General features: G+C 47.5%; 1 protein-coding gene across 2 annotated transcripts; it reads right to left on the bottom strand.

The window, feature by feature from the left end:
- Positions 1–9,700: 9,700 nt before the first annotated feature.
- Positions 9,701–26,810, bottom strand: TEKT1 (tektin 1). Of its 2 annotated transcripts, XM_029210678.1 has the most exons (8): positions 26,477–26,810; positions 24,742–24,948; positions 21,345–21,510; positions 19,098–19,226; positions 18,424–18,567; positions 16,069–16,291; positions 10,927–11,123; positions 9,701–10,489 (listed from the first exon to the last, which is right to left on the bottom strand). In XM_029210678.1, exons 2-8 carry the CDS (start codon positions 24,929–24,931, stop codon positions 10,282–10,284), a joined length of 1,257 nt encoding a protein of 418 aa, XP_029066511.1. In that variant the 5' UTR covers positions 24,932–24,948; positions 26,477–26,810; the 3' UTR covers positions 9,701–10,281. The 2 variants fall into 2 exon arrangements, with proteins under 2 accessions (XP_029066511.1, XP_029066512.1); XM_029210679.1 differs by lacking the exon at positions 26,477–26,810 and having other exon boundaries at positions 24,742–25,018.
- Between the last annotated feature and the right edge of the window lie 618 nt (positions 26,811–27,428).

Here is a 27,428-nt window from a genome sequence, read left to right as displayed (position 1 = left end):
TGAGCCCTATGATTAAGAGGATTGGGTAGTCATGTGAATAGTGTGTAAGTTAAGCAGGGACTGGTCAAGCAGGGCATGTACAGAGAGCAAGAGAAGCCATCTTGAGTGGCCTGACCACAGAGCCTCAATCTACAATGCTAAGATGATAATGGATAAGCCTCATCCCTGCAACTATACACACACACACGCACAGGTGTCTCTGAGTGTGAGGTGTAGGACTATAGGTTGATTCATGCCTTCATCATTTATTTTTTAATTATTATTTATTTTGGCCACACTATGCGGCTTGCGGGATCTTAGTTCCCCAACTGGGGATTGAACCCGGGCCCTAACCACTGGACTGCCAGGGAATTCCATATTTTTAAAGTTTTTTATTAAAGTATAGATGATTTCCAATATTATACTAGTTTCAGGTGTACAACATAGTGATTCAATATTTTTATAGGTTATACTCCATTTAAAGTTATTACAAAACAATGACTATATTGATGATTTCATTCTCTTAAAAGTTCTCAACTTTATCCTAATGGTTCTGCACATTAGAATCACCTGTAAGCTTTAAACGCTCCTAATACCCAGGCAGACCAATTAAAAAATTAAATCAAACTCTTTAGGTTGGAGATTCATCAGTTTTTAAAAATTAATTAATTTTTTATTTTTGGTTGCCTTGGGGTCTTTCTTGCTGTGCGTGGGCTTTCTCTAGTTGCGGCGAGCACGGGCTACTCTTTGATGTGGTGCGTGGGCTTCTCATTGCGGTGGCTTCTCTTGTTGTGGAGCACAGGTTCTAGGTGCACAGGCTTCAGTAGCTGTGGCATGCGGGCTTCAGTAGTTGTGGCTCACAGACTGTAGAGTGCAGGCTCAGTAGCTGTGGTGCGTGGCCTTAGTTGCTCCGCGGCATGTGGGATCTTCCCGGACCAGGGCTCGAACCCGTGTCCCCTGCATTGGCAAGCGGGTTCTTAACCACTGCGCCACCAGGGAAGGCCCTCATCAGTTTTTTAAAAAGCTTTCCAGGTGTTTTCAACGTGCAGCCAAGGTTGAGAACCACTGCCTTATCTAGCCCGCTAGTTCAGTGATTTCTGCAACTGGAGTCATTTCCAGGGACTTAAAAATAATACCAATGTGCTAATCCCTCCCCCTATCCAGTCTCACACCAATGGAGTCAGTATCTCTGGAAGTGAGCCTCAGTTATCAGGAGAGTTTTTAAAGCTCCTCAGGTGATTCTAATGTGTAGCCAGAATTGAGAATTGCTGCTTCTATTAATACCCTCCTAGGTGCATTTACCAGGCATTCACTGGGTATCTCTTCTGTGCTGGGGGAGGGTGGTGAGGAGCCTGGGAACAGCCAGAGGTTGGTTGTCCTCCAGCAGCCCTGGCCGCTCCTACAAAAAGAGGCAAGGAAGGATATGGGCCCAGCAGTCAGCTTTTCTCCAGTCCCCTCAAGCTGACTTTCCTGCTCATCATCTCTGGCTCAGACCTGCCGGTGCGTGCATGCACATGTGCACATGACTTTATAATTGGACCCTGGGACATGCTGAGATTTGACTCTGATTATAAATTTGGAGGCAGTGAAGTGTGGTAGGGGTGGAAGAATTGGCTTTTCCTTGCAAGGTGATTCTGTGATGTGACCAGAATATTGGTATTAAAAAAAAAATTACGAAAATCAGCACCAGTGATTATAGTTGCAGATATCACCAAAAAGGGTTTCTGAGCAAGCCAGGAACAGCCTCAACAGACAGAGGAGGCAGTGTTAGAGTGGGTGTATTTGCTGAGCCATTTGCTAAGACAATTGTACACTCGGGAAAGACAAATACCTTTATCTTTCAGGGATTATTAGATGCTGGCTCTGAGCTAATAATACCTAAATCGTTATTGCTGTGGTCTACCTGTTAAAATGAGGACTTATGACAGTTAAAGGGAAATTTGACCAAGATAGAGCTGGTGGAATTCTTCACTCATTCTGTAGCTATTTCCACACTTTCTGAGTACACAGTTGGGATAATATACTCTGCAGCTACCATAATCTTTACATTATTTCTCAGATTCATGGAGTAAGAGCCTTTATTGTGGTAAGAGCCAAGTGGAAGCCTCCCTCTTCAATGCTCCCTCTATAAGCAGAATACTCAAATCAATACTGGAAGAATTGCAAAGATGAGTGCTACCATTAAAGACTTGAAAAATGGAGGGGTACGGATTCCTATTTCAACTTAATTTAGTGGTCTGTATAATGCAGAAGACAGATGGGTCTTGGGAAATTATAGTAGGTGTAGTAACAAGAGTTAAGTCAAATTGCAGCTGCTATTCCAGGTATTTCTTTATTGAGGAAAATGAACACAGCCTCTGGCAAATGCTCTATTCTCTACCCCAATAAGCAGAGAATCCAGAAGTCTTTTGTTTTTACCTGGTAGGGATAGCAGTACACCTTCACCTTCTAGCCTCAAAATGATGGCAGCACAGCTTCTAATGTTCAGGGTCAGGGATACAAGCTGGGGCATCTGGTGCCCAGATGAGATGGAAACAGTGGTGCCTTCACCAGACATTTCTGCCCCATGATTTTGAGCATTAGCCTTTGAGGCGGTTCTTGAACAGCTCCCCACGTCACCCAACCACTTTCTGTGCCCACAGAACTTTCATAAATTTATTTTCTATTTAATGCAGGCAGAAGTATGTCTTTTGCTTACAACTAGTAACACTGACTGAGGCACATACCTCTAGAAGTCCCTGGAGGGCAGCAAACATCCTACACGGCTTGAAGTGGGGACCAGGGACGTGTCTCTTGATAGAACCAGGATTCTCATCTCCAAATACTGAAGTCACTCACGCAGATGAACAGACGTGAGGTCAGTTATCTCACTGGCTGAGCTTAGGCCACATGTGTGCCCCTTGCCAGTAGAGGAAGAGTATGTCTTAGAGCCAGACCTAGAACTGGGGAAGTTCAGCTCCAGTAAGAGGTCATTACTTGGTCAATTTCTTTTCTGAATATTTCTCAAGCAAGAAAGCCTGGGGGCTTCCCTGGTGGCGCAGTGGTTGAGAGTCCGCCTGCCGATGCAGCGGACGCGGGTTCATGTCCCGGTCTGGGAAGATCCCACATGCCGCGGAGCGGCTGGGCCCGTGAGCCATGGCCGCTGAGCCTGCGCGTCCGGAGTCTGTGCTCCGCAACGGGAGAGGCCACGTCAGTGAGAGGCCCGCGTACCGCAAAAAAAAAAAAAAAAAAAAAAAAGCCTGAATCAGGAAGCACCTCCGTTGCCCCTTTCCTGGCAGCATCTAGTATTCACTGTTAATCTCTGTCAAAAGTGTTCCAGTTGCCTCTGGGTACCGGTCTTCTCCTGGTGCTGAGAGCCTCCTACATCTTTGACGATACTTCCTGTAGTGGGTCTGTCATGTTTTCGAATGCCTCCTCTCTCCACTCCTTCCTAATAGCATCCAGATTTTCTACTGGGGAATTATTCCTCCCCGCCCCTCATCGCGTGGAGTCCTAGTGAGAAGTGGTGGTAAGTTCAAATATTTGGGACTGATCAAGCAAAACAAAACAAAACAAAAAAAACTCATGACCACTAGATGGTAGTGGCACACAAGGAGCTGTATGAGCGTGGCTCTGGGACAGGACTGCGGTCACGGGAAGTCCCCCATAGCGGGAGATGTTCTAGGGATAGCAGTGCTGGGCCACCCCCTGGAAGGGAAGAGGGCAAGGGACCTCCCGGGGGAGAAGGGACTCCAAGAGGGGGTTTTTGTGTCTAGGTAGGTCTCTGGGTCAGACAGCTCCAAAGCGCAGCAGTGGCTTGGGGTCTTTTATAGCTCTGGGGTTTGTCTTATCTATGGCCAGCAGATGTTGGGTGAAGTTTTGCAGGGTGTGTAAAGCGGGCAGGTGCTGAGGGGCTGAAAATATGCTTATTGGGGCTATATTTAAAGCAACTGGATGTGTACAAATTTGAGTTTGGCCCCCGGAGGGGGGGCTTTTGAGCTAATGGATCCCAGCCTGCTATGAAGTAAACACCATAGGGGTCAACGCACAACACAGGGGTTATCTATAGCCCTTTTATTGATATATGACAGGCTAATAATAACGAGTGCCTGTCTCCTGCCTCTCTCTTCCACTACAGAAGGGGAGGGAGCAGATCTTTCCTCAACCCACCCTGCTGGTATAGACAAGGGGCACTGTTTTCTGGGGCTGACAGTTGAGAGAGACAGAGAGAGATACAGAGAGAGAGAGAGACAGAAACAGAAACTAAAACCCTGTACTAGCTGACAGGTCTCTGGGTCCACACTCTAGCTCTGAGATGGGGTTATCAGTCAGGCTACATTCTGGTCTAAGCGACAGTGCATCCAACAATGGTTTGAACAAATAAGGGCTTATTTTTCTCACTAGTTTAGAGTTAACCGGCTGCTGCTTTTGCTTTGGGGCTCCCCAGCGTTGGGACTAGTTATCTATGTGCCCTTCTTGGTCTTTCCCCATGGTATCCAGGGGCTGTTTGAAACACCTCAGCCATTGCCCTGGCAGGGAGGAGGGGAGGAAGGGACAGCACCAGTGGTGGAATTTCCTGCTGGATGCCCCCGGCCGATTTCTGCTTTTGCCTCTGTGGCCAGAACTGAGTCACACAGCCACCCCCGCCAGCTGCAAGGGAGGCTGGAAACGTAGTTCATGGATCCTCTGTAAGGGAGGAGAGTGAGGGAGAGGCTGGGGGCTGGGCACGGCTGTTGGGTTAGGCAGCCTGTGTGCCCCGCCTCGGGGCACTGTGTGTAGCTGATCATCTTGGAGCACGAAGTCCAGGGGCTGTACAGGGGCCCCAGCCCTTTACTGACAGGATGTATCCCCAAAGTCTAAATCAGGTTCAACAAGTATTCTCAGATGCAGGTGGTTAGGAGATCTAGAAGGCAATGATTGATTTCATGATTTCCCTAGCTCTTCCACATTTGGGAAACTGAGTCCCTGGCTGTGGTTCCTCAACACGGAAGACCACTTTGGGCATTATTCACCTTGGACCTGAGGTCACCAACCCCCTTCCAAACTTAGAGGCAAAGAGTAGAGTTTAGGTCATCACAGGAAACAGACTTCCCAAGATCAATGAAGGTATTGATCTCTCAGGTCTGATTTGGGAAACTTGAGCTCAGTCTCTAAATCTGGGACTGAATCACTCTGAACAAGTTATTAAGTCTGTGCCCAGGTTTTTCCATCTAAAAAATCTCTCCTTGCTACTAAATGATGGGGCATAATTGTTTCAGGAGCGCGTGTGCTAGAGTTAACCTGCTTGGGTGTGAATTCTGTGTGACCGCCTCCAAGCCTCAGTTTCCCCACCTATAAATTGAGGATAGTAACAGTTTGCATAAGTAACTCATTATAAGCACTCAACACGTTAACAGTTGTCATAATTGTTGGCATTACCAATGGTATACCTGTCTTGCAAGGCTATATAATAAGTCCTTTTGGTTTTGCGATCGTAGCATCCTTTATAGAGACCTACACACAATTCCTCGGGAAATATATTCAGCTCTGAGATCCCTTGCGTTTGTGTGTGCTGTGCCACTGCCTGGAATCCACCCCTGCCCCACCTTTCCGCCCAGCAAACATCTATTCCTTCATCAAGATCCCACTCAAGGGTAACTCCCTTAATTACCCAGCCTTCTCCGCCCACTTGTCCAGCTGAGTGGCATGGCCTGTGAGAGTTCCAGCTCTCCTGGGTGGCAGCCACAGAAAAACCACTGGGCATCATTGAGCAGTGTAAGGATGCTTGAGTGTCTCATAGAACCTGAGGGCCTCAGAAATTGCCTGGAGCCCAGAGAAGCAGGGCTGCAGGAAGCACTTTCTTCTCTCTTGGTGCATCAGCTTCTACTTTTTCTCTAGTCGCAAACTGGCTGTTTCCCGTCCACATGATAGACAGCAGCTGTCACCCACCCTCCAAAGCCTACATCTAGAGAGCAGCCGGATGGAACTGAAATCTCCTAGTCCTAAATCCAAATTCCTCAGGAGAGGAGCTCATTGGCCCACCTTCCGTTAGCTGCTCACTGACCCAGCCAACCGGGGCAGGGTGTGGGGAGGAGCAGGGCTAGATGGTGCAAATACGGTGGTTCCTGCTGAATTGAGTTGAGGGGGGCAGTCTCTGAGAAGGGAAATTTGTGCAGGAATTTGAATACAAGCAAGAAGCCACCCTGTTGCCTACTTAGAGCCCTCTGCACATTCAAAAGGTGTGTCGCCTGCATGCTCTGATCCCAGCAGGGCCACTCACGCTTTCCTTCAAGGTATGTATATATATATATATATATATATATATATATATAATTTTTTTTTTTTTTTTTGCGTTACTGTTGTGTGTGGCCTCTCCCGTTGCGGAGCAACAGGCTCCGGATGTGCAGGCTCAGCGGCCATGGCTCACGGGCCCAGCCGCTCCGCAGCATGTGGGATCTTCCCGGACCAGGGCACGAACCCGTGTCCCCTGCATTGGCAGGCGGACTCTCAACCACTGTGCCACCTGGGAAGCCCTCCTTCAAGGAATATTAGTTAAGGTTCTTAACTGAGCAAACTTAGCAAAAAACTTCTGAGAGCTAAAGCCAAGAGTGGGACTATATTGGGGCATCTCATAGAAAGAGTTGGTTGTTCAACTCTTTGCTTGAGAGGACCCAGGGGAGCATCTGGGGATGCGGCCACAGGAGTTAGTGACCCTCCTCTCTAGATCTCTAGATCCTCTAGTTATTTCCTGCCTCTATACGTTTCTGTTTCAAAATCCCGATTCCCAGGAGGCCGAATCTGACCAGCCCTGATGGGTTGCTGAGCAGTTTGGCCGGGGAGGGCAGGGTATATCTATCATATGGACATGGTTGTGGAGCCCTCCCTGTGTATGTTGGCGTGCAGTTCTCAGAGAAGAAGGTTTTGGGAGCTGGGGAGTTAGTTCAGGCCATAGTGAGAAGAGCCCTGAGTTTGGGGCCAGGAGTTCAGCCTTGCCTGAACCTTTACAGGGACCTTGGGCAAGTAGCTTGCTTTCCCCCAGTTCCCTGTGAACCTGTTTCCTCATCTATAAAACTGGGGAGTTGGGCTGAAAGACCACAGGGATCCCATGACATTCTGTCCATTCACACGTTCTCTTTTTCTGGAACTCACCACCCAGTAGCTAAACTTCTGAGACGTCCCCAGAAGCGTCTGAGAAATGTAAGCAGATCCTTAGAGTGATCAACTCCTGCCAAAGACTCAGCCCTCAGGGACCCAGCACATTTCACTCCATGCTGCTCACAGATGACACTTATCCACGAATAGACCTCAAGGGCTCAAATACTAAGGATTTTCCTGTGGTATCAGGAGATTGTGAGAGAACAGGGTGCGTACCAGCTTGAGAAACAGGCGCTCTTTGTTTTGTCTTACTGACAGGTTAATCTCTGTTAACATAAAGGCATCCTTTCCTTAATTTTAACTGTCTCAAATTTGAGGGATGCTAACTCCCCCCATTAAAGAGTCTTCCTACCTAATTGAGATCGTCCACTTAAGTGCCAATTATGACCTAAGGAATGCAATGGGAAATAGTTCATAAAGAAATTGTCTTCTTCCAGGACTTCCAGAACATACCAAGGGCCACAATTCTTCAACGAGGCTCAAACCAAGCCAGCATCTGGTTCTCTGTGATAACTTCATTACGTAATTCATGTGTAAAGGTAAACACAACAATAGGTGTGAATGTCGCAGGACAGCTGAGTCTAGCGCTCTGCTACTTCCTTTCTGGGCTTCAGTTTTCCCAAATGTACAACGATTGAGCTGGACTAGATACTTTCAAAGTCTGCACTCACAGCTTCAATGTTTACGACTTCCAAGACACGCTGATTTTTCAAGGACACAGGCCAAGTTGAGAGAAATTCACATGGCCTCTTACTGCCGGCTCATGTGTGATAAAAAAGGAAATGTTTCCCTATTTTTGCTCCCACCTCTCGGCTTCTTGGTCCTTGGGGCAGAATGCGTACCAGCAGAGAGCAGAGGTTACCAATTTTCTTTCCAAAGACATCCTGAGATAAGATAAGCATCTTTCAAAAATCAGCATTTGCACTTCTTGACTTCCTCCAATACTCTATTGAAATTGCCTTTGGCAAAGTGTCATTGGCGATTGCCCAGCTGCCAGATCTAGAGGATGTTTTCCTTTCTTGGCCTACGGTGCCTCCAAACATTCTCCTACTGTGGCACCTGTGATGCTACGCTTTTCTGGCTTCCTTCAGCCCCTCGGAGGTTCTTTCTTAGCCTGCTTGTTGGTCCGGTTCTTCACTCAACCGGGAAGTACTGGTGTCTTCCGGGGCTCAGGCCCAGACCCCTCCTCTGAGCTCTTCAAACTCTCACGCGTTGCTTGGCTTCTAATGCCGCCTGTCTGCAAATGTCTCCCAGCCCTCTGGCTGCAGCTGGACCTTCCTCCCCATCACAGGGTCCTCGCCCTCAACGTGTGAGCTCATCACCTTCATTCCCCGACCCCCACCGTCACTGCCCAGCCCTCTGCCTCCCAAGTTCCCTCTCAGCAAACAAGACGCCCCGATTCACTCTGATACCCAAGCCAGAAACCAGGGAGCCGTCCTTGGCCCCTCTCCCTCCCTCACCCTGTATATCCGAGCGGTCCCCAAGCCCCGGAACCCCTAGACTGTCTGGACTCTGTCCCTTCTCTGCTTGCTGCCCCCCACCCCCGGATGGGCTCTGTGTGAAGCTGTGAAGCGCTTCTCGTGGGTTATCTCACCCACAGGCGCCCTAGGCGGCGGGTGTGACTGGAGAACTTGAACTAAGCTATGTGTGACTCCAGAACCCACACTCTTAGCCACTGACTTGAATCTGTGGCGAGAACGGGAGGAATTCTTTTTTCTTTTCTGTTACTGTCACTTGAGTATTAAAAACAACCACTACGAATGATTACTAACTGGTCAGAAAACCGACGCCAAATGGTTTACATTCAGCAAAGAAAACAAAAGCCAGAAATCCTTTTCACGCGGTGGTGCAACAGGACGGCCCGCTGGAAAGGCTTACCTACTGAGCCCAGGAACCTCGCCTTCCTCTTTCCCAGGCTGGCAATCCCGAGACTAAGGTCTGAATGGACCTGAATGCCCGCCCCCCCTCAAGCAAGGGCACCTGTGACTTGTTTTCGCTCCCTCAGTGCTGCAGCATGAGGCCCGATAAAGCCTTTGCCTGAATTTCTCGTCTGGCCTTTTATCGACTTCTAGTGATTAAAGAGTCCAGGGCCCCGAGTCAGTAACCATGACCCCAGAAAACAGCAACCTGGCTCACCCGCTCCCCAATCCCTAACTTCCTAAGAGCTGGAGGTCCCTTGGGTCCTATCCCTCCTCTTTCCTTTTGTTACCCACACAGGTTCTTGGACTCTTTAATCAACGGAAATCAAGAAGAAGCCAGATAAGAGATTCAGGCGAGGCTTTACTGGGATTAGCGCTGCAGCGCGAGGGAGTGAAAGCAAGTAACAAGTGCCTTTGCTCTCCCCGAGGGGGCTCAAGCTGCTTCCTTAAATGGGTAACAACGGGGGTGGGACAGACGGCTGGCTTAGGTGGTCTGCCCAGCCCCCTTGGTGGTGCCCTGAGCAGGGATCATGCTCAGTACCCTGTTTTTGTTCCCGGCACCTCAGAAATAGCAGCTGGTTTGTGGCCTTTTTGTGCATAGTTATTTTTAGTCCCTTATAGTTTCTTTGTATTCTGTTGCTCGGGGAGATGTTTGCTCAGGTGCAATCACTCCACTAGAGGGTCTCAGGTCCCAGCCTGTCTCAATTTCACCCGAGAGAAAGAGGCCCAGAGAGACGCCCACAGGTGTTGGGAAGGCTTACGGGGTGGGGGCGGGGGACTCCTGACCCAGGGCTGCTCCTCTCTCATCTAAGCTCCGTATGAACTGAACATGCATCCCGTGGACCAGCCAGGGGTCTAAGTCAGCAACCCCCACATTGTTTTCTAGGGAAAAGGAATCTTGAGGGCCAGGAGAAGCGTTCGCCGGTCCTCTCCTGAGTAAGATGGGCATGGTCTGAGTAGGGGATCCAGCCCAACTTCTGAATTGAAATAAATCTGAACTAAAATGTCTTGGACCCCTCCCCCAGGCCTGAAGTCCTGTGATAAGAATGGCCTGTGCTAACTCATGGAACTTAACCCTTAAACAACCACAGCACCACTAGCAGTAGCAGAATAGAGCTTTGCACCCAAATCTCAGGCCCCGAGCAGGCCTGGAACCCCAGCCAAGACTTTCTGGTGGGCTGACTGGAAGTTCTGCCCACCTGAAATGAGAGCTCTGTTCTACGGTTTTATGACTCTGTTTAATGAGAATGGCTTAATGAGAATCCTACTTTCAGCAGACAGTGTCCGGATGGAGGCCCCTGGCCCACTTCCCGTGGTCATCCCCGCCCCTTGGAGGGATGGACTTCCTCATACGCATACACAGCACTTCATCGATGTAGATGGTATTCTCCTTGACTTGGATCTCCTCCTGCAGGGCGAGCTGCCTGCCATTCAGGCCTTGCAGCTCTACTTGAGCTTGGGCTAATGTTTCCTTTAATCTAGGAGAAGAGGAAGAACACTAGGGAATAACTTATGGCTCTACATCACTATTTCAGGGGGAAAAATGTATTCATATATTCAGCGCAGGATCCAAATTGATGTGTCTTCCTCCTTTCTCCTCCTTAAGACAGAGATTTCAAATTGGCGGCCCTGGGCCATGTTCACAAGGCAGATAAACCCATGAACTGCCAACATTTAAAACTGTAGATTTTACCTAAACATCTGGAGTTGGACTTCAGAAAAATGTAAACATTGGGATGCATTCCCTGCATGGCAGCAACTGGTGGGAGTTAGGAGAGACTGCCCTCTAGAAAAGAACCCCTCAAACGCGAAAGATGCAAAGGTCTTTAGGCCCGCCCGGCATCACCCACGATGACATTGCCTAACCCTGCTCACAGGCCAGGTTTAAATGGAGCCCCAGTAGCCCTGTGCCTACCTTGCGACGTTGTGGGTGATCTCATCGACTTCCTTGATCAGCCTGTACTGTGCACCATCGTGACACAGCTCCACATTAGGCCGATGTGTCCTGGTCTCCAGACGTGTATGAGCCACCTTGGCAGGTCCTTCTTGGTCAAGGATGGCTTTTTCAAGAACTGTGATATTTTTCTCCTGGGAGGCAATCTCTTCCATGACCTTACAAAAAGGATTAGAGGAGGTGAGGCCAGGGTGCGTTCCTCAAAACTCAACAGCAGACGCTCTTAGGAGGTTAGGAAGAGGGGACCTCCGATACCTACCCGAGCAGGACCCCGGAAAGAGTCTGATCCCTCTTCACTACAGCAGTGATTGCTCATGGGCAAGGTAACTCACCCAACCCTAGAACCTCACAGATGGAACGGACACAGGTGGCCACTGTTGCCTCTTCTCCTTCCCAAATATGTGGATTCCCTCAGCAAAGGCTGAAGGCTGCCCATTTACCTCGGTATAAAGTACCTTTGTATCATGAGCGGAATGCTGCCTATTTCCTTACCAATCCACCCACTAGTACTGTAACTGAAGGTGGGGTCCGGCTGCTCGCCGCTCAAAAACCATTAAAGAGGCCGGGTTGGTGGAAAGGAAAGTTTGCTTTATTTTGAATGCCGGCAACCAGGGGGGCGGGCAGGGAGGGCAGACGCCTGTCCAAAGGCCAACTCCCCAGCACAACCGGACAATCAGTGGGCAAGAGCTTTTATAGACGGAGGGAGGGCGCGACAGTCACCTCTGACAGTCACCTTGGTATTGGTCATCAGTGGTCTGACCGGCATCATCTTGACTGTTTTGAGTACAATTCATCTTCAGTTCCGGGGTCGGTTTGCTCCCATTTCCTTGAGACCAATTCTCAGAATTGCGGCAGCTTATGTCATGGCTACAGTCTGGTCATCATGTCGTTAACTTCTTCCATCTGCTGGGGGTTTCAGTACCTACAAGACAGCTCACAGGCTACGGCTCAGAATATTATCTACAGCCCTTGAGGAGGAACTAAAGGTCTTTGACTTTGCTTAATGACTAAACTATTATTATTTGGTCTCCTTTGACTGTTTTCCTTTGTTTCTGTATTTTCTCACTTCTCTGATTAAACTTATTCTTTGGCTGAAGTTTTTCCACAGACAGATGGCAGGCTGAGGACACAGGGGGAGGGGAGCAAGGACCATAGGGTCCTGCTCTGCTTCAGTACCAGTTCTGCCCCCTAGAAGCCTGAAGAAAGGGTGAGCAGTTTAATCCGAGTTTTGTTGGTTTCTTTGATGGTGGCTTTGTGCAAAGAAAAGATTCCTTTGAAGCTACTTGGGTTTTTAGATTAATATTTCACTAGTTTAAAATTTTATTTCTTCCTTGTTTTTCTTTTTAAACTTCTCATCATGGGAATTTCCAAACATACATGAAGGTAGGTAGTATAATGAACCTCATGGACCCAACATCAATTTAAGCAATGATCAATACATGGCCAATCTCGTTTCATCTATAATGCCCTCTATGCACCCCTGCCATCAGCTTATTTATTTTAAAGGAACTCCCAGATATTATATCATTTCAGTCTAAAATACTTGAGTATGTGTTTCTAAGTTATAAGGACTCTTTTTTTTTCTTTTAACATAACGACAATACTTTTTATCACACACAGACGAAAGAAGGATTCTTTATTATTATCTAAAATCTAGTGTTCAAATTTCCCTCAGTGTCCTTTTTTTTTTCCGGTAAGAGTTGGTATGTTTAAATTAGAATTCGAATGAGGTCCACACATTACATCTGGTTTTCTTAATGTTTCTTTTTTCTTTATAAATTTATTTATTTTTCTTTTTGGCTGTGTTGGGTCTTCACTGCTGTGCGCGGGCTTTCTCTAGTTGTGGCGAGTGGGGGCTACTCTTCGTTGCAGTGCGTGGACTTCTCATTGTTGTGACTTCCCTTGTTGCAGAGCACAGGCTCTAGGCGCGTGGGCTTCAGTAGTTGTGGCACGCGGGCTCAGTAGTTGTGGCTCGCGGGATCAGTAGTTGTGGCGCATGGGCTTAGTTGCTCTGCGGCATGTGGGATCTTCCCGGGCCAGGGCTCGAACCCGTGTCCCCTGCATTGGCAGGCGGATTCTTAACCACTGTGCCACCAGGGAAGCCCGTCCCTATCTTTTAATTTGGAGGCTGTCGCCTCCGTTTGCCGAGCCTCTTCATGACCACGGAGGCTTCTGACCAGGTGATACCCAGCTGGAGCCTTTCCTCATAGAGCCTAGGTTGGTATCTCCAGGTGGGGGCAGGGAGTCTCACCTGATTTGTTTCAGTCCATCATTTGAGCCTGTCCAGACCATTTTGGATGCTCATTTTATTTTACTTTTAAAAAACATTTATTTATTTGTTTATTTATTTTTGGCTGTGGCACGTGGGATCTTCGTTGCGGCATGTGGGCTCATAGTTGCGGGATCTTAGTTGCGGCACGCGTGTGGGATCTAGTTCCCCGAGCAGGGATCGAACCCGGGCCTCCTCATCGGGAGTGCGGAGTCGCACCCACTGGACCACCGGGGAAGTCCCTGGATGCTCGTTTTAGATGTTGCTGCCAAGGCCTCAGCCACACAGCTCCCAGCTCCTGCAGGATCTCCTCCGGCAGGACGGGGCTTCTCACAGGCCTCTGCCAAGCCCAGCTTCTTGCCTCTTCTCTTATGGTGGGGACCCTCCTCCCCGCTGCCTTCCTAGCTCAGATCCATCTTTCAAGGCCTGGACTAAGTTCTTACTCCACCAGGAAGCCTCTTGACTAGTCTTTGGCTACGTTTACCATTATTACTATCGTTGTTGTTGTTCCTATTATTAGCTGCTACAGCGGCCAATTCTTATTGATTATCTATTATATTGATTATATGTATAAGCTATGTAAATGTACGTATATATATGTGTGTGTGTATAAAATCGGTATGTGCCAGGCATTGTTCTAAATATTTTATTTGGGTTGTCTAATTTTACCCTAACCAACTCTGGGAGGTGAGTACTGTTGCTGTCCCTATTTTATCAATGAGGAAATCAAGGAACAGGGAGCTTTTTTCTTGTTTTGGCCGCGCAGCGTGGCATGTGCATGCAGGATCTTAGTTCCCCGACCAGGGATGGAACCTGTGCCCCCTGCAGTGGAAGTGTGGAGTCTTAACCACTGGACCACCAGGGAAGTCCCAGGAACAGGCAGCTTAAGTGTATTATAAATGTTTTAAATTTTCTATACATTATGATGTTCTGACATCATAAAAAACCTTTCTGGCTGGGAGAAACTGCCCCTCCCTGGGCTCTTCGATACTTAGAGACGGCGAAGGACCAGCCTGAGCAGGCCTTGCATCTGCAAGCCCAGAGCCCTCCCTCCTCTCTCTGCCCTTTCAGCCCAGGAGGCCATCTTGCTCTGCCTCAGTCATCCCAGGGCCGGGTGCCAGGCACCTGGGGACCATTCCATAGCCCAGAGCCCACTGAGGTTATTCACACTAGCTGATCCTGAAGTGCTACCCTTGCCCTGCCTTGGGGGTCCTGAGGAAACCCCAATAAAGGCCGTGGCCTCCACCTTCCCCTTGCTCCTGTCATCTGCCGCCTGACCACCCTAGTGTGTTCTCCACGTGGCCCTGCGTGGGGAGCCCTGCCTCCTGTCTCTAGGACCTGTGAATACGATATAAACTTTGTTTTTTCCTGAGCCCCCTGTCTCCTTATGGCTACACTTGACTGACCATCTCATAAAAGAACACAAAACATTAAGTAGCCTCCCCAAGATCACACAGCAAGTGTTGAAGCCCCATTTCGAACCCAGGCTGTCTGGCTCCAGGCTCTACACGCTTACCCACAAGGCTCTTCTACCTGTCGTTTTGCGGACTATTGCAGTATAATTTTTGATGACGTTCTGGTTTGCCCTGCTCATCACAGAGATAAATCTTTTCTTACAATTAGACTCTGGGCTCATGGAAGGCAAGGGAGGAATCCAGCAGAAGGACAAGGTTGTGGTAGTTGAGCAGGCCTGGGGCTAGAGCAGTGATGCACCTGCGACCTGGGGTCCCTTCCGCTCTCCATGGCTGCTTCACCATCAGTGAAAAGCAAGGAGTGGGCCAGCAGTGGCCACATCGGGTAGCTGTAGCTGTCCCAGTGTTACAGGTGAGGCGGAAGGCTCAGAGAGCTCGAGGCGTCTGCTTAAGTCACTCAGCTGGTCTGTCGCAGGACTGGAATGTGGGCCCTCAGATCCTCAGTCCAAATTCAGCCCTTGTTCCACTGGACTCTACCCAGTGTCCCTGAGCTTAGCCTGCGGACGGTCCCATATGCTCAGGATCCAGCGGTCCTTGCTGGTGAGGGACATGGGCTACAGCCGGCTTCCTGGGCTCCAATTGTTAAGCATTCAGGAATTCTGCCAGACCTGTGTTAAATGGGTAACTTGAAACTGACCATGGTGGAAGGATTTACACCACAGAAATCTGCAAATTCTATACATCAGGGGCTTTTTTCTCCTCTGGGAGCCGGTTACCAGCAAACGGCTGGATAACCAGACAACAAGCCAGAATCCCAAAGTTGCATCTGGGTTTGGAGAAATCGGTTGCACTCAACTCACGGAACTTCAGAGTCATAAAGGACGTATAAGGGACTTCCCTGGTGGTCCAGGGGGTAAGAATCTGCACTCCCAATGCAGGGGGCCCGGGTTCGATCCCTGGTCGGGGAACTAGATCCCGCATGCCTGCTGCAACCAAGAATCCGCGTGCTGCAACTAAGTCCGCATGCTGCGACTGAAAGATCCTGCACACCGCAACAAAGATCCCGTCTGACGCAACTAAGACCTGGCGCAGCCAAAATAAATAAATAAAAATAAATCTTTTTTTTTTTTTTTTAAAAAGAACGTATAAGAGCATACGGTGCATCTCTATGCTCCACAGAAGGACGAACTAAGGCCCAGAGAGGGGAGACAGCCTGTTCTTTGCAGCAATGAGTACGAGAGGCCCAGAGCGGGGCCAAGGCCCGCTCCAGTCCCCCAAAGCCCAAAGCCTGCTGCTAAGATGGAGAGAGCGGAGTGACCTCTACTCCTTAGTACACAGGATCACAAGCCCTGAAGGCCATTCTAGGTTTACAGGGTAAAACCTTCTGAAGGTGCTCTTCCATGGCCCCCCCAGGGAGCTCACCTTGGCCAGATGAGCAGCCAGCTTGTCCCTGGCGTCCTTGGTCTCCTTCAGCCCATTCTTGAATGCAGTGTCCACCACGTCACATTGCCTGCTTAGGTCGTTGGCCGTCTGGGACAAGGTTCGGTCCACGAGGGCCTTCAGCGTCAGAGAGCTGTTCCTCTGCTTGTCGGCCTTCTCCACGTTGGTGTTGGAGAAGTCCAACCAGTCTTCCAGACTCACAGAGCTGAAACAGGACCCATGCATTCATTCATAGCATGTTTGGGCTGGGTGTGTGGGTATGGCGGTAGGACAAGCTACTGGAAACCCACAGGAAGTTAAGCCTCCCTCCACCATCAGAAGCACCTAGAACGTTTCCCCATCTCTAGGCAGAGCGAACGGTGGTCTGTCAGTGGCAATAACTGTCACTTTGGGGAAACCTACTTACTCTGTGCCAGGCTCTGGGCTGGTACTTTACAGACATCCTCTCATTTAATCCTCACGATGGCCTAGTGAGCTAACTTTCATACCCCCATTTGACAGATGAGGAAAACTGAGGCTCAGAAAGATGGAGTAACTTCGACAAGATCACATAGGTAGAGACAATTTAAGTATAAAAGTAAATTATAATAGTAACAGATTATAACACACTGAATAAAATAGGAGAACATGAGTCCATACTGGAATGCTATAAAGAAATGAATAGATTCCTAGTTTGACAAGGAACTGCTTTATATAACACTTGAGGAATCTCAAAATAATGTTGACTGGAAGGAAAGGGACACACGAGATACATAGTACATGATGCTATTTAATAAATGCAAAGTAGGCACAAGAAACCTATTAGAAATCAGGAATGTGGTTCTCTTTGGGGAGCAGAGAGGAGGTATTCATTAAGAGGGGACAGGGTGGAGGTTTTGGTATTGGTGGTAATGTTTTATTTCTTGGCCTGGTTGGTGGTTACATGGAGACTGTTTGCTGTGTGACTAGAGGCAGCCTCTGAGATGGTCCCCAGTGACCCCCTGTGTCTCCTGGTGTTCACAACTGTGTATAGTCCCCTCCCCTTGAGATGTGTGATGAACTCATTGACTCATCTCTCCTGAATAGACATAATGAGAGGTTATTTCTAGGATTAGGTTGAAAGAAAATTGTGGCTTCTGTCTCGGCTGCCCTCTCTCTCTTGCTTCCTTTTGGATCACTCGCTGTGGGAGAAGCCAGCTGCCACGTCCTGGGACAGCTCCGTGGAGCAGCTCGGGTGGCAAGGCCTGTCATAACCACACGAGCCAGGTCAGAAGTGGGTCCCCCTCACGGTTGTGCCTTTGGATGAGACTGCAGCCCCAGCAGACCCCTTGACTACAACCTCATAAGATGTGAGCCAGAGGCGCCCAGCTGAGCCATGCCTGTGCTCCTGACCCACAGAAGCTGGGAGGTAACACACGTTTATTGTTTTTAAGCTGCTAAGTTTTGGGGTAACTTGTTATACAGCAAAAGAGAACTAAAACCATGATAATTCATTAAACTGTTTACTATTATATGTGCATTTTTCTTTTCTTTCTTTTTTTTTGGCTGCACCGCATGGCTTGTGGGATCTTAGTTCCCCGACCAGGGATTGAACCCGGGCACCGGCAGTGAAAGTGCCAAGTCCTAACCACTGGACCGCCAGGGAACTCTTGTGCAGTTTTCTATATGTATGTTTACTTCAAAAAGAATGTTTTAAAAATTAGAATGAGTTAGGTCTGTGATGTAATGTTACTTGAAAAATGTAAGTTAGATGTTACAGAAAAGGTACATGGTACAATCCCATTTTTGTAAAGAAACAAAATTTATTTGTGTAGGTGAGTGTATACATATGTTTGTAAGAACATACAGATAACACTGGTTATCTCAGGGGGTGTAATGACAGAAAGGAGTAGATATGGGGAAATTATTAACTTGCCCTTTCTACATTTTTAAATTCTTTTACTTGTTAAAAATGCAAATAGGTAAATGAATAAATTTGAAAGGTTTAAAGATTTTATATCAGGGACTTCCCTGGCGGTCCAGTGGTTAAGACTCTGTGCTTCCACCGCAGGGGGTGTGGGTTCAAACTCTGGTCGGGGAACTAAGATCCCGCATGCTGCACCCACCCCCAAACCCCAAAGTTTTCTTTATATCAGACTTTCTTAAAGTGGGGGCAACCCGGAGGACCGAGGCGCCTGTGGGTCCTGTGTCAGGGTACTCACTGCTCAGCGCCCGCCTTTGCCCCAAGCCTGCCTCTTCCCAGCTCTCAGCCTGCATTCAGGATGATGTGCTAGGTCCTGCCTGCCTCTCTGAGAAGCACTATGATGACACACAGCAGGGAGGAGGACAGCAGGGCCAGGCCAGCAGGGACCCACTCACTTTGCTTCAACCCTCACGATGTTCTCAGAATATTTGATGTTTGGCGAGTTGTTGTTGAGTGAGAAGCAGATATCATCAATGGTCAGGGCTGTAAACTTGTCCCTCAAGTCCTTTTCAAGACTGTACTTGGCAGAGCGGTTCAGCCTGAAGGGAGAAGGTAAACTGGGTTTCTCCCTCTGGAATGCCTAGGTGGCACCTATACCAGGTTCTTGGGACACCATGGAAAATGAAGCCAGTCTAGTGCAATATGGTGACACTTCCTCCCACCTTCCCATCCGCTCAACACACACACACACACACACACACACCCCATTAGACACTTGGTGACAAATTAACATATCCAAGCCAGGACTTCAAGATCTTCCCTCCAAATGTGACATTTTCTGATGTCACCACTGTGGCATCTTTGTGAGAGGTCAGCTCCAGTGTCCTCCAGTTTACAATCAGGGGTGAAATCTGGCCGCACCCCAACCCTCCACCAGAGGGTGACTGTCACGCATGAGAGGTTGTCTTGGTCTCATTCTGAGTGTTCCCGGGCCACCTTGGGGCATGGAAAGTGCTTGTAGGGTATTAAATCCCATTCTTTCTGGGCCATGGAGCATGGCCTTGGTGGGCACCACCTTTTCTAGATAGCGCCCAGTGGAGATGTGAGGGCAGGTCCCACATGGCCATACCTGATCTGCTCGGACGTCTCCTCCAGGGTGCGGGTCAGCAGGGCCATCACCCCCCGGATGATCTCCGCCTCCTTGATCAGCTCCTGCTCTACCTCATCGTGGACCAAGTCAATGCCAACTCGCTTCTCCCTGACCGAGAGAGAGGTGGATGGTCACCCCACGCGCGGAGGAAGGCAACTCAAAAGCTGCTGACTTTTAAAACTGTCTGGACAACTGGACCAAATCCATCCGGATGATGTGATGGGGGATGTACATTAGTTGGTGTCTATGCGACTTCAAAATATCCAAAACATAATGAGGAAAAATTAATCGGTGACTGGTTACTTGCTCTGAAATATCCCAGCTGGACTTTGGGCCTCAATTTGGCCATCGGTTCTGAAGCCTTTTACTTTTTACCTGTTTATTGGAAACACTGTCTTCTGACTTAGAATTTTAAAGACATATGTTTCCTTCCTTGATCCTCTGACAAGGATTGAATCCAAAAAGATGCTCTATAGTAACAATAGTAATAGTCATAATGATGCCAAAATTAATAGTACCCCCGCCACTGAGCACTTACTATGAGACAAGCATTGTGCTGAGCTTTTCATGCGGATATTCCTTCTCACGTAACCTCTCAAGTACAGGTGAGGAAACTGAGTTTCAGAGAGATTACGTAACTCACCCCCTGTCACAGAACTAACTGGGCATCACTCATGTTTTTAACCACTTACTCCCAAAATTGATCAGTCACTGTCTGGTAGTTTATTCTTTTCCACCTGCATGATAGTACTAGGGAGGAAGTCTCCACTCACCAGCTGTGTGACCCTCAGGCACACTGTATAACTTATCTGTACTTGGTTTCCTCATCTGTGAAATGGGCATAACTATTAGTACTTCCTAGGGTTGTGGCAAGGGACAAAGGAGATAAGAAAGCAGATGGCACTGTAGCTTCCACAGAGGAGCATGTACTCAATCCATGTATGTCCTCTACATCCTAGTTACCCTTAGGTGTAGACTTGAGCCAACTGGATGTTGGCCTCTTTGATCACCTGCTACTTCCCTGTGCCTCACAAACTCTCTAAATCTGGCTGGGAGGTTGCTGCCTGGTTGCTGCAGAGGGGGTCCTGGCTAAGCTCACTGAGGTAACAGGGTTTTCTGGGAAGGAGGAAGAGTATGGACAGAGTCACAGTGCATTTGGGAAGCTGCAAGCAGCTCAGCACCCCTAAGTACATCCCACTGTTGGGGATGAGATATGGCCCTGGAGGGATCACTGGGGCCCCAACCATGATGGACCTTGTTTTTGAAGCTAAGAAGTTTGAATTTTATTTTGAAGGTACTAGGGAAAAGCATTGTAATGAAAGGATTTTAAGCATGGAGTGACCTGGAAAGATCTGCATTTGGGAGGCTTCGTTCAATAGCTAGTGTGGAGGATGCACTCGATTGGAGGGGGCTGTGCTGGCAGAAGGGTGCCCCACCTAGGGCTGTGACAGGCATCAGGTCTGCAAATCAGCATCACCCCCGAGTAGAAAGGATCGTCCTACTCATAGGACTTACAGGAGGGAAATTATAGTAAAAAGGTATGTTTGCACAGCGCTCTCTGGATTACAAAGTGCTTCCATGTGGCTCTGTGTATAGGAGCAGACTTGCCCTCTAGTAACTGTACCTGCTCTGCCTGCCCAAAATAAAGACCACCATTTCCCAGTTTCTATTGGTGTGGCCATGTGACTAAGCTCTGGTCAACGGGATACAAGTAGAAATGGTGAATGCCAAACCCTTATTATTACTACTTGTTGGCATGTAGATGTAATGGCTGGAGCTCCAGCTGCCATCGTGAGTCACGAGGTAACCTTGGGAGTAAAAGCCACGCACATGGAGCAGCAAGATAGTGGAGCAACATGACAGAAAAGGCCTGGAAGCCTGACACTGTGGCACACCATGCCAACCCTGAACTATCTCCAGACTCCTTAAATGTGAGAGAGAAAGAAATTATCTAAGTTCAATGTTATTTTGCCCTTTTCTGATTACCCACTGCCAAACCTAGTCCTAACTTATATTTAAGTTAGTCAAGAGCAGAGTTTAGACATGAGCCAAGTCCAGTGCTCCTCCCACTGCCCATCACCCTGGGCATGCGAGATAATTTCAGGCTCTAAAAGAACACTTGCTCATTTGTCTCATTCTAACCCATCACCTAGCACAGTCAGCTTTTACCTCTTCGCAATTCATTGCTTACAACAGATGATTCATTAGAGGAACCTTCCCTCCTACCTGTATTCCAGACACTTCTCAGTGATGTGCAAGGGTTCTTTAAAGCTCTCCAGGGCTTTCTCCAATCTGGTCTGATAGATGAGTAGATTTTCGGTCGCGTGCACCAGCTGCTCAAGTTTATCATCTAACTCCTTCTTCCAGAACCTGACTTCCTCAAGCCTCTGCTCTGAAGCACACAGAGAAGTCACACCAGGATTAATCTATTTCCAATGTAGCCAACTCTTAGATTAGAAACTTGAAGACTATTGTAAACCTACCCGAGATACTTTCTTTTCTTCTTAGAGCTGTGCTACTTGGGGCATCTTTACATCTCTGAGTTAGGAAGGAAGGAAGGAAGGAAGGAAGGAGGGAGGGAGGGAGGGAGGGAAATAAGAATATATTTCTTCTTACATTCAACATCAAATTAATCCAAAGACCATTCTACACCCATTGACTCTAATTCTTCAAAGCCCACTGTTTTTAATAATTTTTAGTTTTGTCAAAGACACAAATATATATTGTTTGAAAAGTCAAACAGTTTGACAAGTATTACAATTCTCTGACCCATCCCTACCCACCCCCACTTTCTGGAAGCAACCTCTTTTTAAACACTTTTAGTATTTCTTCTGGCATTTGCTTACATGGCTATTTATTCATTATCCGTTTTAAGATTACCTATTGATTTCCTATGATGAAAGATAAGAGTTTGCTCTTACACGACTTATACAACACACTTCTGACCTTTCAATCTTCCCAATATAGCTGTGTCACCGTGTTGTTAAATAATAATTTAATGTTTGTTTATATTATTGTAGGTATGTAAATATTATTTACACCCAAACCATGATACCATGATACTATGATAAATTTACTTTCTTATACAACTTTTTAAAAATTTTTTATTGGAGTAGAGCTGATTTACAATGTTGTGTTAGTTTCAGGTGTCCAGCAAAGTGAATCAGTTATACATATACATATATCCACTCCTTTTTTAGATTCTTTTCCCATATAGGCCATTACAGAGTACTGAGTAGAGTTCCCTGTGCTACACAGCAGGTTCTTATTAGTTATCTATTTTATGTAAAGTAGTGTGTATATGTCAGTTCCAATCTCCCAATTTATCCCTCCCCCCGCTTATCCTCTGGTAGCCATAAGTTTGTTTTCTACGTCTGTGACTCTACTTCTGTTTTGTAACTAAGTTCATTTGTTAGATTCCACATATAAGTGACATCATATGATAATTTGTCTTTCTGTGTCTGACTTACTTCACTCAATATGACAATCTCTAGGCACCCATGTTGCTGCAAATGGCATTATTTCGCTCTATTTTGTGGCTGAGTAATATTCAATTGTATATATGTACCACATCTTCTTTATCCATTCATCTGTCAATGGACATTTAGGTTGCTTCCATGTCCTGGCTATTGTAAATAGTGCTGCAATGAACATTGGGATGCATATATCCTTTCAGATTATGGTTTTCTCCAGATATGTCCCCAAGAGTGGGATTGCTGGATCATATGGTAGTTCTATTTTTAGTTTTTTGAGGAACTTCCATATTGTTCTCCATAGTGGCTGTACCAATTTACATTCCTGCCAACAGTGTAGGAGGGTTTGGAACGCCTATAGGTATTGAGCCTCCCAGATGGATCCTCTAATTTTGTCTTTTCTCTCTTGTTTTCTATCTAGCTCTTTGTCTTTTTTTTTTAACTTTCTGGAGATACTTCAACTCTATCTTTCAACCCTTCTTTTGACTTAAAAGAATATTCTGCTCTCATATTTTTAATTTCCAAGAACACTTTCTTGTTCTCTGAATGTTCTCTTTTTTAAGAGTCTTCTTGTTCCATAGATGCAATGTCTTTTCTAAATTCCCTGAGGATCTTATAGTGTTATTTTTTCTTTTGCTCTGTGTACTTTCTTTAGTTTTGTTTGTTTCAGTGTTTGCCATTTTAGAACCTTCCCTCACATGTTTGGTGATCTTCATCTGGTCATATTTGAGAATAAAATGCTAAAATACTAACTGGGAGCTCTGTCTGCAGGGACACGGCTTGTCAACCAGAATGCTTTATTGTCTAGTGTGATCAGGCCTACCTATAGGCTGGTATCAGGAGTAAGCATCAACCCATCAGGAGAAGCCTAACATTTAACCCTGCAGGCCTGAATGAAGTTTTGGTTTACTGGAGGTTGAAAACTAGCAGCCCTTAGACCAGGTTTTGTTTATAGATGTGTTTGTTCATCCTGCCCAGTGTTATAAATATATCAAATCAATGGCTAGCATTTAAAAAGTGGGTAAAATTCCAGCTTTCCAGATTTTCTAAAAAAAAAAAATCAGGGAACTCGGCAACACTGGGCCCATATTCTTTCTTGGGAAAAAATGGGTTGAAATTGATGGAGCACATGTTCTCCAGGAACCCTCAGTCCCCACCACTCCCTATTGTCTTAGGGGTCTTATTCAAACCCTTATGTTACCTGCCCAACTCTGATAGACTGTTGAGTTTGTGACCTCTGGTTTATCACTTTTTGGCATTTGGGACTTTTGTTGTTTCATCTTATTTTTATTCTTGTTTTGCTTATTTAAGGGCACCACCTTTTACATTGTGTTCGTAGGAATGGGATTGTCAAGAGAGCATTACTCTTTCTTTAAGATTCAGCTCAGGGCTTCCCTAGTGGCGCAGTGGTTGAGAATCTGCCTGCCAATGCAGGGGACATGGGTTCGAGCCCTGGTCTGGGAAGATCCCACATGCCGCGGAGCAACTAGGCCCGTGAGCCACAACTACTGAGCCTGCGCGTCTGGAGCCTGTGCTCCGCAACAAGAGAGGCCGCGACAGTGAGAGGCCCGCGCGCCGTGATGAAGAGTGGCCCCCACTCGCCGCAACTAGAGAAAGCCCTCGCACAGAAACGAAGACCCAACACAGCCAAAAATAAATAAATAAATTAAAAAAAAAAAAAAAAGACTCAGCTCAAGTGTTCCTCTCTAGGAGGTCTTCCCCAATTCTCCAGGGCAGACTCTGCCCTCACTTCTGTATCCTTTCCCCCAGCTCCTATCTAGTTATATTTTGATTATTCACTTTTCTATCTTTCTCCTCCTCAATCCAGGAGCCCCTCAAAAACGGAGGCTCTGATCATCCTCTGTGATATTCCCAGGGCTTAGTCCATAGATGCTCTTAGACGCTCAACAGATATGTATCGAATCAGTCAAAGAATGGCTGATGAATGGCTGAAAATCAGACTGGGTTACCATGTCTCTACCTTAGGGCAGTGAACTTAAAGACAGAGCCCGGAGAATACACATGTTTCTCCCTAATATTTCAAGATAATACGTTGTCATTCCTGAACATGAACTGCAAATGACAGTATCACCATACCTCAACAGTATCCTCCAAACATGTTCCCAAATATACCAAATATGTTATCTTACCTAGTTTCTTGTTCACATCGCTTTGAGATTTTCTTGTGGTCTTTTCAATTTCATTCACAAGCCTCTGGCTTTCTGCCACCAGGCGTTCGGACCGGGACCTTTGGGCCTCTGCTCTGTGGTATTGGTTCTTGTTAGCAATGTGCCACTCTGAGGGCAAGAACTTGGGTGGATGTTGTAGTAGTTTGGCCATTTGAGGTTTCTAAAGTCCTGATCAAAAGCAGAATTTTTTTTTTTTTTTAGATTCATTGAAAGCAAGTTGTCCTTTTTTTAATGTCAGTTTTTATTAAAGTGTGACATTCATACCAAAAGGTACATAAATCATAATCTGTACACAAAATGAAAACCTCTGTACAGCCAGCACCCAGATCAAGAAATAAGCATTACCAGCACCTCACGTCTCTTTCTGATCACTATTCTTCACCCCCTCCCCGCAACAGTAACCACTATTCCAACTTTTAACACCATAAATTAGTTTTGGTATTTTTGAACTTAATATAAATGGAATCACTATGTACTCTTTCATATCTGACTTCTTTTTGCTCAGCCTTATGCTTGTAAGACTTATCAGTATTGTTCATATACTTGTAGTTTGTTCATTCTCATTCCTGTGTAGTATACCATTGTGTGATTATACCAAAATTTGTCTCTCTTTTCTACTGTTTATGGATATTTGGGTTTCCAGTTTGGTGCTATTATGAGAATGCTATGAATATTCTCATTTAGAGACAATGTGTTTTTTGGTGAACATATGCTCGCATTTTTATAATGCATTAGAATTGCTGGGTCATAAGGCAGTGTTCAGTTTTAGTAGGTATTGCCAAACAGATGAACCCAGACATGTTTTCTTAAAAAAAAAAAAAGAACAACTGTGACATCTGTAAACTGACAACTGGGTATTGAGCCTGTTCAGCAGATGAAAGAAACAAAACCTTCCCAGGACAAAGAAAAGGAGAGAACAAGAAGAGGAACACATGAGGAGGCAGCAGGCAGAGACCAGCAGCAGCAGAAAGACCAACATTTCCCCACCTCATCTGCACACAGCTCTGACTGTGAGAACTGCCGTCCTCAGACAGGGCTGAAAACTGCCCCCACCAACATCTCACCCAAAATATATAGCTGACCGCCTGCTCTTAAAGGCTTCTGGATCTCTGAAGTCCTTCAAACATACAAGGAGCGACCTGGAGACAGATCTTGACCAGGCTGAGCCCCAGGCCACCCGGCTCCCTCTGACAACATGGGGTCTCCTAGTCCAGTCCCTCCTATGGCTTCGGCCAAGTGTGAGTGTGGGGCTCAAAACTTAACCCAAGATTTCTGGATAAGTCTGAGTAGCTCTCAGAGAAATCTAAATTAGGGCTGAGGTCGAAATTAAACCTAAATTCGGGCTGATACCACTGGGCACAAGGCATTGGGTAGGTCTGTGCGCTGCAGTTAAGGGTTGGTGGTGTGGGGCCGGGGCTTACCCTCAGCGCCACAAAAAACTACTACACAACTCCGGGATGGGAGCCTCCTTACGCCAACCGGAGCTCCAGGTTCTTGCAGAACTGGGCTGTAAACAGCGCGGTCTCCATGGCAACCGGAGACGCGTCACCAGGGCAAAAGGGGCGGGGTCTTCCGCGAAGCTGCTGTTTCCCCAGAAGGCTCTGCGCAGGCGCGAGTTGTGTTTTCCCCCAGCGCCGGGGACAAGGGGATGTGGCCTGGGAGCGCTCAGGCCAGATGCTCGGCCATCTCAACCTACCACGAAGACGCGGGACACCAAGCTGGGAGTCAGGAGACCTGCGACTGGCCTTGGTCCTGCTGCGGGCTGGGCCACCTCGGGCCGCACTGCTCTCACTGGGTCTCGGACTCCCCAGGTGTACAGCGATGTTGGGCTGGACGATGGCTTCAGGTCCTCGCAGCCGCAGGCCGTCCCGGGACCACTAAGCCACAAGCCCGGCGCTGCACGGAGTTAGCCACGAGACATTCCTGGGGTTGCCCCGGCCGCGAGGAATTAATAGGAGGAGATAGGAGGAGGGGCCGGGTCTCGCATCCTGGGCCCGCCCCTCAGCTTCCGGCCGGGGGCGGTGGCCGAACCCAGGCTAGGAGTCAGGAGTAATTTCTCCATCTAGAAAATGAGTGGGTTGGAGCTCTCAAACTGAGAGTACAGTGCTCGGAATATGTTCTTTATGGTTGTAGTGCTGGTAAAAAAAAAAAAAAAAGCACTTCCGCACAGCCTGGAACACAGAAAATGGGTATTCAAATCTCCCGCCCTATGCCAAACTTGCAGCTCCACCTTTCACACCCCACAATCGAAGGCAACCTCCAAGAACAACCAATCAGTGGAGGCTTTGCCTCGTGGAGCCCGCCCCCCTAACATCTCTTGATTCTTTTGTTAGCGTCCTGAAGGCCCACGAGGCGTCATGAATATTAAACAGGCCGCCTGTCCAGTGGCGTCTGGAGGAGCTCGTGTTGCATATTCATATTCCCCATCCCTCAGAGAAGGGGCTATTTAAGGAGCGAAGTGGCCTCGCCCGCCACCCGCACACCAGCGTGAGAGTCGCCAGTCTTGACTACCAATGGGTATTCAGGGCGTGGAGCCTGGGTTTCCCACTAAGGGAAGGCGAGCCGGCGGGAATAGGCCAGAGTCCCAGCCCCAGCAATGCATTCCAAGGACACCTGAAGAAGATGGTCTGGCTCCTGAGCGTGCGGGG

This window comes from Monodon monoceros, unplaced genomic scaffold (genome assembly GCF_005190385.1).
Source record: "Monodon monoceros isolate NGI ecotype Baffin Bay Population unplaced genomic scaffold, NGI_Narwhal_1 Super_Scaffold_9, whole genome shotgun sequence".
Lineage (NCBI taxonomy): Eukaryota > Metazoa > Chordata > Mammalia > Artiodactyla > Monodontidae > Monodon > Monodon monoceros.
This window is presented reverse-complemented; position numbering and strand designations above follow the sequence as displayed.

Coding starts and splice junctions, on each gene's coding strand:
- TEKT1 (XM_029210678.1), bottom strand. CDS start 24,931: ATGGCCAAACTACTACAACATCCACCCAAGTTCTTGCCCTCAGAGTGG. Junction 21,511..24,741: donor CGATGTGAACAAGAAACTAG/GTAAGATAACAT, acceptor TGTGTGCTTCAG/AGCAGAGGCTTGAGGAAGTC. Junction 10,490..10,926: donor ATCACCCACAACGTCGCAAG/GTAGGCACAGGG, acceptor CTCTTCTCCTAG/ATTAAAGGAAACATTAGCCC.